At 41.6% G+C, this 11,173-nt stretch overlaps 1 protein-coding gene across 2 annotated transcripts in view; it reads right to left on the bottom strand.

The window, feature by feature from the left end:
* Positions 1–2,109: 2,109 nt before the first annotated feature.
* Positions 2,110–11,173, bottom strand: part of DISP2 (dispatched RND transporter family member 2) — a 70,071-nt gene continuing 61,007 nt past the window's right edge. For both annotated transcript variants that reach the window (XM_040332156.1, XM_040332157.1), the window contains 2 exons: positions 10,779–10,876; positions 2,110–6,452 (listed from right to left, as the gene is read on the bottom strand). In XM_040332156.1, the coding sequence (XP_040188090.1) occupies positions 3,075–6,452; positions 10,779–10,876 (3,476 nt within the window). In that variant the 3' untranslated portion in view covers positions 2,110–3,074. The remainder of the gene's footprint in view (positions 6,453–10,778; positions 10,877–11,173) is intronic.

Raw genomic sequence — 11,173 nt, 5'->3', positions numbered from 1 at the left:
AAGCAGCAACAGGCCTGGCCTATGTAGCCCTCACAGGCATGGCTTGTCCAATGTGGTCAACAAGTATGTTGGCTCCAGTACGCTTACCAGCAACATGCATCCTTTAACATGGATCAGTAGCAGGAGCTTGCAGGCCACGTGCTAGGGGTGCTGGCCTGCTTTACTACAAGTGTCTTAACAGAAAAGGTGTAGGGGTGGTGACTGAGAGATGTATCCATCTGTCAACAGGCAATGTTGTCCACCGGAATTTTATCAAAATGAACCTGGCTTGGATCTCTCTTGCCTTCCACACCCCCTGGTAACTTCCACCGATTAGGTGATGCATGCAGATGTGTGTGTGTGATGGAGCATATACTGTACTTACAAAATTAAGAACACACACTAAGCTAGGTGGCTGTGCTGCTGCTACTACTGGTTTTACTTCTGCCTTCATTCTCCTCTTGCTACATTACATCTGTAATAAGCTAACAAAGCCAATTCATGTCTTCTTCTAATCTAGCACCTTCTCCTGCCACACCAAAAACATAATGTATCAATAATCAAACAATAAAATTCTCTGTTTTACAAATTAAAAATGTATTTTATTTTTTTCTGAAGATGTCTTCAAGGGCCTTCTAGCTAACCTTTCAGGTTTGCAGGTGCTGCCATTCAAATGTGGTACCTGACTGGTCTAATTGAAAAACTATACCTATATATAGCCAAAGGGATGACACTTGCTATGTTATACTTTTTAACCTGCAAATATGAATCTGTACATTTTTGGTTACCATGACAGATGCTTACTGTGAAGAGAATTTTTACTTCAAATATGTTTTTTTGGGGGAACAAACCAATGCATAGCTAATACTGTTTTCTAAACTGACTCCAGTTGAAGCTCATACTATAAAATAAAAAAGCTGTTTAATTTGAGTGAAATTTGTTTAAAAAATATTTTGGGGTACTGCTGATGTTGTGTACAAAGGTATTTTTAAAAAAGGTTGCCAAATTTGCACAATGTACAGGGTGGGCCATTTATATGGATACACCTAAATAAAATGGGAATGGTTGGTGATATTAACTTCCTGTTTGTGGCACATTAGTATATGTGAGGGGGAAACTTTGTGAGGGGGGGAAACTTTTCAAGATGGGTGGTGACCATGGCGGCCATTTTGAAGTCGGCCATTTTGAATCCAACTTTTGTTTTTTCAATAGGAAGAGGGTCATGTGACATCAAACTTATTGGGAATTTCACAAGAAAAACAATGGTGTGCTTGGTTCTAACGTAACCTTCTTTCATGAGTTATTTCCAAGTTTCTGACCACTTATAAAAAGTGTTCAATGTGCTCTCCAGTGACATGCGGCGAGTGCTATGCTGTGGGCTCTTGCTGAATGAAGCTAGGACAGCCACTGATGTTTCTTCATTAGACCCCTTTCACACTGGAAACGCCTATAGCGGAGCGTTAAAATAGCGGTAAAACACCGCTATTTTCCCTCGATTTTACAGCGTTTTCAATTCATTTAAATGGAGAGGGGCGTTTTTGGAGCGTTTTAATAGCGCTATTTTTACCGCAAAAACGCTGCAAAAACGCACCAGTGTGAAAGGGCTCTTAGTGACAGATTTTATGCGTCCACATTTTGGCAAATCCACCACTGAACCTTACTTTCACTAAACTTAGCAAGCAGTTTGCTAACTGTAGCATGGGAGATAGGTGGTCTCGTAGGCTGTCTTGCATTGAAATCTGCTGCAATGACCCGGTTACTGCGTTCACCAGACATCAACACAATTTCTATCCGCTCCGCACGTGTTAACCTCGGCGACATGTCAATGGCTGTAAACAAAGAGAAACTTGTAAATAACTCATGAAAGAATAAAGTTACCTTAAAACCAAGCACACCATTGTTTTTCTTGTGAAATTCCCAATAAGTTTGATGTGTCACGTAACCCTCTTCCTATTGAAAAAACAAAAGTTGGATTCAAAATAGCCGACTTCAAAATGGCCGCCATGGTCACCACCCATCTTGAAAAGTTTCCCCCCTCACATATACTAATTTGTCACAAATAGGAAGTTAATATCACCAACCATTCCCATTTTATTAAGGTGTATCCATATAAATGGCCCACCCTGTACAATGTCACTGATAGGAGTCCCAGAAATGACCCTTAAGCTAGGTTTACACAATGATGTCCTGAATGGATGGAGGTGTTTGACAGGCATAAAGATGTCTCCTCAATGCCTGTTTTGATCCTGTAAATGGCACACCACCTAGCCACAACCACATGCATTACATGCTGTTGTAGTGTGGCTGCACTCACGTGAATGGGTTGTGTTTGGCGCAGGTACTGCCACTGAATGCAACAGGTGGGTTCATTTTTGTTGCAACATTTGTACACTCCCGTCCTTAGTGATTCTGTAACATCATGTTCATTAAAGGACCCCACAAAGATGTCAATTTAAGGATTTGCATCTTTTCCATGTTGTACAGAAATTATTATTTTTTTTTTTTTAAACAGCAGCAAATTCCTTAGACATGTGGTTGATGCTTCATGTCCTTATATTGCATTTGGCTGCAGTAGTTCCCTTTCGGAGGCCAGAAATAAACACTAATTTCTCCTAATTTACTTCAGTGTGGTTCGGATTTGATATCTTCAAAATCCCAAATGTTTTGACCTGTTTGGCCAAACTACCCATGGACCAAAGGCATAATCAAGCAACATTAATAATGAAGACAGTGAGGAAAGTCTATCAAATGAAATGTCTGCTGCTGGCCTCTCTACTTTTGCCACCAAACAACATTGCAAGAATCAGAATAAGCTGTTTTACCAGTTGTAAAGGACAGATTTTGTAAGCTTTAGAGTCAGTGATCTAAATGATTGGTTTGTGCATTAATAACCTATTTTCAGTGTTGATGAGTTACTCTTTAACTTCGATATGAAAGACCAGCCAAACCGGCTAGCACACACCGAGAAAAATAAAATCGGGTGGTCCTTTTGAGCACATCACATTGGTTTCCGACACAAACCATGATTCACAATTCAAATGAGACAATGAAAATTAAGAAACTATTTTGCAGTTCTTTTGTGAAATAAAGACATTTTAGCTCATATAGTCAGAACTTTGTTCACTTGATCTCCTAATCCAAATGTCTGGCATGTCTGGTTTGCTGTTTGGGAGAACAACAGGGTGATCATCATCTTGATTTGACTGTATTTTCCATAACATATTAGTCTGCTTGCTAGATGTCGGTGAATCAAAAACTGTGTCCCTTAAAGCTAGTCTTAGAGTTTCTCTTTTCCCATTTAAATTTCCCCTTTCATCATGATAGGGGGAATCAGGAACATCAAGAAAATCTGGTGAACATCTTGCTGACTCCAACTTAGTGCTTTGATCAATATCACTTAGACATGTTTCGTTTGAGTCAAGAGCATCAAACGAGCTACCTACAGAGCAGAGGCATCTAGAATATTCATACATACGAATGCTCTTTTCTGGGGGATAATGGATTGGACTGTCATCTTTAGGGCTTTGCAAGCTGTTGGGTTGAGCCTGTGTGTTGTGTATATGAACATGGTCCACCACAGATCCATTCCATATCTTACTGTTCATTCTCTGACAAACGCATTGTCTACAGGATTCTTCTGGCTTTTCCATCTCAGTTGCTAAATTTCTGTAGGGAGACGATGTCTGCAGAGCAGAGCAATGGCTGAAAACTTTGTGGCTGGTAGTGTTATCACGCATTTCTTGGGCTTCAGCTTGAATTTGCTGTGCTCCTGTTCTAGTATACTTGTTGTCTGATAACTGCATGTCCTCAGACAAAATCGAAGGTCGTTTGGAAAGCCTACTAGTGGTAGTGCTGTTGTCAAAACTGTCACTAAGGTGTCTGGCTAAAGGCTGTAGCTCATATTGTTCATTTTCTGTGTTGGTTTCAGGAACTTTTCTTAGTCTGTTCTGTTTTTCATTTCCACTACATGTAAATGTGCCATTTGGCTTTGCGTTATCAGGATATTCTTTTATTAAGTTGGAACAAGGCCACAATATCTGTCCACAGTTTTTCTCAGGGCCAAAAAAACAGCATATAGACTGGAAAAAGAAGCTGGCAAAGCCACAGCTGATGCATTTAATCATCATGATAAATATACCAAGTTTTCTGTATGCCAATACAGTTGCTGGCAACATTATTACTCCTGCAGAAAACATAGTAGAGGCTCCCATTGCAGTGGCACAGCTCAATTGTTTGAGGGAAAATGCCACGCGGCTGAGACGGTCAGAATGCGGGCACAGATGATATGAAATGCAGTAATTTACGGTAAAGTCAACAGAGAGGCCTACTGCAGCTGACGCGAATAAAGATTCCACAACATTTAACTGCCATTCCAATAGAACCAAGAGACCAATTGTAACCAAAACTGAGCCTCCAATGGAGGCAACTGAAAATAAGCTGAGTAAGACATTCCAAGTGGTTAGCAACAGAACTACAAATGAAATTGCAATGGAGAAACCAGTTATCATCATGATCTCAGTACTTAGTGTATGCTGGAGGTTAAAAAGAGAAAGTTTGCTAGTAAACCAACCATTTTGAAGACCTGGTGGTGCATTCTTTATTTCATTGGTTAGCCATTGGTTCAAAGTATTATAAAAATTCTTGGTCTTGCTGTAATTGAAGCTATAGTGATATGTAGTTTGAAATTCCAAAACCAAGGCAGTCAGATTTCCATCGGCATTAAATCTGGGTCCAATATCATAAGACTCAGGTCCATCTCCTCCTTGTTCTCTAACCATCATTTTTATGCAGTGGAGAAGCAAATCACTTGCATAGGGAAATGAAAATTGATTACAGCATAGATTGTGGTTTTGGTCACTCTGTGAACATTGCCGACTTTCCATCCAACGGTGAAAATCTTCCATGAAGCAAATGTTTGGCTTTTTCTCCTGATCAGAGCAATAAAAACTTTGGTTTCTTACTTTGTTACAAAGTTCAAGAAGCCATTTCTGGTCATCAGCATTGCGTATAGTAAAAGTAGCATCTGCTACAAGTGTTCCATTTACTTTAGGATTAAGGTGGTCTCCATTGTCCACAGGTTTAATGCCCCATATAAGTCTAATTGGCATATGTTGTCCTTCTCCATATTCCTGATGTTCAAACATGAACTGGTGACAGTATTCAGCATCATATCTTTCAAAGGGGTGACTCAACCGAAACAACTGAACTGCTGAAGGATCTGAAGATGGCAGTTTTAGTTTGGGACTTATACAGGCAATATAAGCACCACCTGCTGCAAGAGCACCAAACCAACAGATCCAGATGTAACGGAACTTTATCACCCCGCAGGGTAGGAGCTTCTCAAAGAGGAGCTTTGATGTTTCAGACATAGTACTTTGTAAACCACCTAACTTTTGGTAAAGAGACAGAAATAACTTTTTATGACCATTGCTGTTCCAGTAATCTTCTGATTTATAGGTACAATTGACCTTAATATACCTCTCATATACTACCATGGTAGCAGGCAGCCAGGTTATCATAAATGCCATATTGACTAATACTGAGGTTCCCATGTATATAGAAAAGCATCGAACAGAGGTAATGCTGCTCAAGTAGCTGCCATAGAAAGCAACTCCAGTAGTCAAACAAGATACTAACATATGATAACCAAAATGATGCATAGTTTGTTTCACCCACTGCAGCATGCCAGCTGCAGAGTGTTGTATTTTGCTGAGGTTCCATAGGTCAAAAAACACAAAGGTATGGTTGGCACAGACACTGCTGAGGATGATAACTGCTATCAAGTTAACAAAAGGAAAGAAAGTTATTCTAAAGACCAGCTTGTACAAAAAGAATGAAATCATCAGTGAACCAATAACAGACATCATAACCATAAAGGTAATAAAAAAAGAACGTAGATAAAAAGACATACTTAGAAAAATAGCTAAGATTCCTAGGACTGGATACACAGTATCCAATACAAGATAGTGGTGAAAAAGATTTTGCTTTAACCCCAAGTCCATTCCAGTGATAGCCGTGTAATTATCAAAAAGCTCATACGACTGCAAATTGTCCACATAAATATTCATCATTTCTGGCCCTTTCTTAGCTGGTAAAAACAGCAAGCTGTACTTCAGAGATGGGACTTGATAGTCTGTGGTCTGGGGGCTCAGAAAGTCTTTATCAACTAGAAAATGAAGTAGTTGATATACCGCAGTAGATCGTGTACACTTTTCAGGCACTTTGGCACATTGGGAATGCTTCTCCCTCTCCGATCTTGATCCTATACACATCGGAGTAAGAGCACCTCGGTGGTAGTCTGGAGCACAGGAACGAAGTAGAACCAGTGTGTGGAAGATGTCACTCTGCGTGATTTCCATGCAAGAAGACCGATTGTACAGAACTGATATGTAGTTCCCAAGTGACCAACTGGGACAACATTCCTTATTGTTATTACGTTCACATAGCTCTGTGAAACTAGGGTGTGAGCGAATCTGCAATAGAAAACAAGGAATTAGAAACATGTCTGAATGAATATCCACAACTCTATTCTGGTTTCTGTATTATTTTTTTCACATTAGTATGTACAGTATAAGGTGGCCATACAAAGCCTGATGTGTGATGACGTTGATGTGTTTTGCCTGCCCTATGCCATGGACTTCAGAATCACAGAGTTGGCAAAACATGTTAACATGTGACATCATCACATCTGGGTTCCTCGGCTCCTTTCCATCATGCAGCCAGACCGCATCCACTATAATGGGGAATGACACGCCGGGAATTGGAGGTTGATCACTAGCTGCATTGAAGCCAGGTAATGGGGCTCAGCACCTGACAAGTACTTCAGGTGGCGCAGTGAGAGTGTCCTTCTGGAAAGGGGGTGTTCTGTGCATGTGCCTGGGAGTCTGGATAGCTTGATATTTATGATCATGCTTTTCGGTGAGCAATGGGGGTATTTTTTCTGTATTTTTTTTGTACTATTATTAAATGTATTATGTTACAATACAAGAGCACTATTGTGAGACAGGGGCACAACATTTCCACTGTAAACAGGGAAGTACAGTACCTCAACAAACACACTTATGGTAGACTAAGCAGGCATTTTTTTAATGAACATTGAAAACTATTTTTAAAATGATTTTAATACTGTATGTTCAAACTTACTGTATATGACATTTTAGTAATTGGGTTTACATATAGTATAAATGAAAATGGGGCTATGTAGATCTATCTTAGAGTGCAATAAAAAGCACCTCTGGCACATACAATCTCAGCCATACTGAGAAAGACAGTTAACAGCCACTCTAACTGTATATCTATACCCCTCCCCCCTCCTTATCAATAAGCGGCTTTTACTGGGCTTGAGATTTAAACCCATACTGTGCTAGGAGGGTGAATACCCGCTCCAAGTGCTTAACATGGTCCTCAAAGGTCTTGAGAAAATTATGATATTGTCCAAGTAGACTATCATAGTCCCAAAGTTGAAGTCTCCCAGGCATCTCTCCATTAAGCGCTGGTCCATGCTGGGGGCATTACTTAGTCCAAATAGCATGCGATTAAATTCAAACAGTCCCAGGGATGTGATGAAGGCAGTCTTTTTGCGATCTTGGTTCTCAATTGGACTTGCCAGTAGCCACTTGCTAAGTCAAGGGTGGACCTAGCTTGGCCTAGTGCCATAGGTGATTCTTCTACCCAGGGTAAAGCCCTGTACACACGATCGGTTTGTCCGATGAAAACAGACCGATGGACTGTTTTCATCGGTCAAACCGATCGTGTGTGGGCCCCATCGGTTTGTTTTCCATCGGTGAAAAAAAAAAAGAACATGTTTTAAATTTCTCCTATGGATAAAAAAACGATAGAAAAAAACGATCATCTGTGTGGAAGTCCATCGGTCAATAATCCACACATGCACAGAATCAAGTAGACGCATGCTCGGAAGCATTGAACTTAATTTTTCTCAGCACGTCGTAGTGTTTTACGTCACCGCGTTTGAACACGGTCAGATTTTTGACCGATGGTGTGTAGGCAAGTCTGATGAAAGTCAGCTTCATCGGATATCCGACGAAAAAATCCATCGGATTAGATTCCATCAGATATCCGATCGTGTACAGGGCATAAGGTACAAGCATTTAGCTTGCAGTATTTCACACAGAATCACAAACCCCTGTATTTCTTTCACACCAGGACCATGGGCTACGACTCTCCAGAATCACCCCACTCTGTAGCATGTTGCAGAGTAAGTCATTTTCCACCGGGCACAGGGCTAAGGGAATGTTACAGTATCGCTCCCAGATGGGAGGAGCATCCCCTGTATGGATTGGGTGGTCGATGGCCTCTATATAACTGTAGTCTTCTGGGCTGGCAGAAAAAACAGTCAATGTTTTTCCAGCAGTTGGTGAAGCAGTCATTGCTGTGGTAGAGGATAGTCCCAGAATGGATGTCCAGCTGTTCAAGCAGTAGCTCATATTGGGACCCATCTAATAAGGCCATGGCTGCCTGTAGAAGGGCACATATGGATTCTTCCCTGGACTGAGCCTCTGAGATACAGTAACAAGACACTACATTCAGGTCTGCTAGGGTGGCATGGTTGGGGAATGAAATCAGGGCTGTCCCCGGGTTGATGAGCTGCACCAGGACCCTCCCCCTGTGGAATATTGATAATATGTGAGCAACTAGCCACTCCCCTGGTGCTTGAAGCTTCCTGTGAGCCCCAATAGGAAGAGACCAGACTACCTCTTGGAGGGGTGCCAGGAGTAGGTTTTGTTTGAGAGGCTTGTGAACAACTCCACTTGTTTGGGCTGTTTCCTTGCTGCCCTCTGGTGAGCCTCATAGGTTCATGTTATGTTGAGCCACACAATTAACAGACCCATGCATGCTGGCCAGAATGCTCAAATTTGGCCAGCAAGCAGGGTAAGTCCAAGTCCTTCAACATGTTCATGCCCAGAAAAATAGGTACTATTGAATTTACTGGGCCGCAAGTCACCACTACCCCTATTCTATCCACCACATAGTCTTGATCTTCCTGACGATATCCAGCATGTCCTCTGGATATCAATATGCTCTGGTTTATGTTGAATACTTTATTAAGTTTGCAGTGATGGTCCCAACCAAAAACCAAACAAGTCCGACCACAGCTAAGTTATTCTGGGAGTATGTGGTACAACTGTACAGATGTTCTAAACGGATACTCTCAGACCAAGGCCGGAACTTAGAATCGGTAATCTTCTCTAAGCTGTGACGCCTTAGTGGTATCAGAAAGTCGCATACCAGGCCGTATTACCCCCCGGGTATTCGGGTCTGTGAGTGGTTCAACCTCACTCTTCTGGGCATGCTGAGGGCCCTCAAGCTAGGGCATCGTGATCGCTGGCATCCTCACATGGGCGCCATCTGGAGACAATGAGCCCTTCAGTTCTGCATCCTTCAGATTTCCTACCAGTCGAGGAGGTACCTGTAGGATGGTACCTGTCTCCTCTCCTACTGGAGTCTCCAGCTCTTGACACTCCACAGGTGATAAGCCCCAACACCATGAGCACAGACAGTCTGGCCACCCTAGAGTACTACAGATGTCCAGATCTAACTAAGAAGTCAGTTTGGGCCAGCGGGTGTTGGGAAAGCAGGTAGCCCTCACCTTTCTACGACCACCCTGGAACCTCAACTAAAAGATGATTATCTGTTGCCTGTCGACCTATGCTGTCCAATACAAAATCGGCAATTCTTGCCCTCACACTCCAGTGCTGTGTGCTGGTTTAGATGAGTAACAGCCACTCCCTTATTTCGAGCATCCTCATATAGATTTGTAGCGTCAATGTGAGGATGCAGTACAGAGGAGGTGCATATGACCGGATTGATTAGACTATGAAGTGCACTGGGCCATGTGGTCAGTTTGGTGACTTTTGGCCTGTACAGTCATAATTAATCACAACTGCTATAGCAGAAAAATATATGTAAGACTATGAAAATGGGGGCTATTAGTATTAGTACAGTACTATCTGAATATCTGCTTCCGTGTCAACATTTGGGCTTTTAAAGGAGTTGTAAAGGAAATTTTTTTTTTTGCTGAAATTACTGTTTACAGGGTATAGAGACATAATACAGGCATACCCCGCTTTAAGTACACTCACTTTACATACACTCGCGAGTAAGGACATACCCTTGAGTGCCTTATAAGTACTGTACAGACATTTTGCAGCCACAGTAGAAGGAGCTAAAGCTCCGAGAGCATAGCCCGTCCTGTTCCAGTGTGCCCCTGACACCCCCAATACAGACCCTGAGACCTCAACTACAGCTCCTGACACCCCCACTACAGCCCCTGACCCCCTACTACACCCTAGAAGTGAAAAAATATATTGTTTCACTTTAAGTACATTTTCGTTTTACATACATGCTCTGGTCCCGTTGTGTACTTAAAAGTGGGGTATGCCTGTAGTTAACTGATTCCTTTTAAAAATGATCACAAATAGATACAAATCATATAATGTACCTGTAGTTTCTAGTTTTGTTTTTGCATGTTGTTTCCTGCTTCTGCTGTACAGAGCCACAGAGCCAATACAGGGCAGTGATGGTTTGGAAAACGAAACTGATTGGTGCTGAGGGGTTTTAGACACACAGTAATCACACCTCCTTGATTAGTGACCACAGAGAGAAAGCTCCCAGTACTGTGGTTATCAGGAAACAGACAACCAGGAAGTGTGGAGATCAGAGAAGAATTACAGCAACTTGAGAGCAAAAACGAACAATGAGGACATGAAAACAGCACTGCATTAAGGTAAAGAAAAAATTCCTTTACAAACCCTTTAATATCAAGCCTATGTTGTACTGACCTTTTCTTTCTCTATGCGGCACATAGATTGAATTGCTTGCAGGTTCCACAAGCTGCCTGCCGTTTTTGACATGAAAACAAGTTGCGAGTAGCTCTTTGCTGGAAAATAGATAATATGTTTGTGAGTATGGCAGAAGTAGAGTATACAATTACCATCAGGGAATTACATATGTAGAAATATAGGAAATAGTAAGACAGTAGCTTCATGAAAGACGTTTACTTCTACAGGTAGATGACAGCAGTATTCCACATAATGTTTTATTAGCTGCTGTAGCATATACAGGCTGTGCATCTGCGTAGCTTGTATATTTGCATGTAAGGATACTGTCAAGTTTAGAAAACCTATGATCAAAGATGCATCTGCCTGATAAGTAGGCATGTATTATTGGATCTCCT

This window comes from Rana temporaria, chromosome 13 (genome assembly GCF_905171775.1).
Source record: "Rana temporaria chromosome 13, aRanTem1.1, whole genome shotgun sequence".
Taxonomy (NCBI): domain Eukaryota; kingdom Metazoa; phylum Chordata; class Amphibia; order Anura; family Ranidae; genus Rana; species Rana temporaria.
The sequence above is the reverse complement of the archived record's forward strand: the minus strand, read 5'-3'. Positions and strand labels throughout refer to the sequence as shown.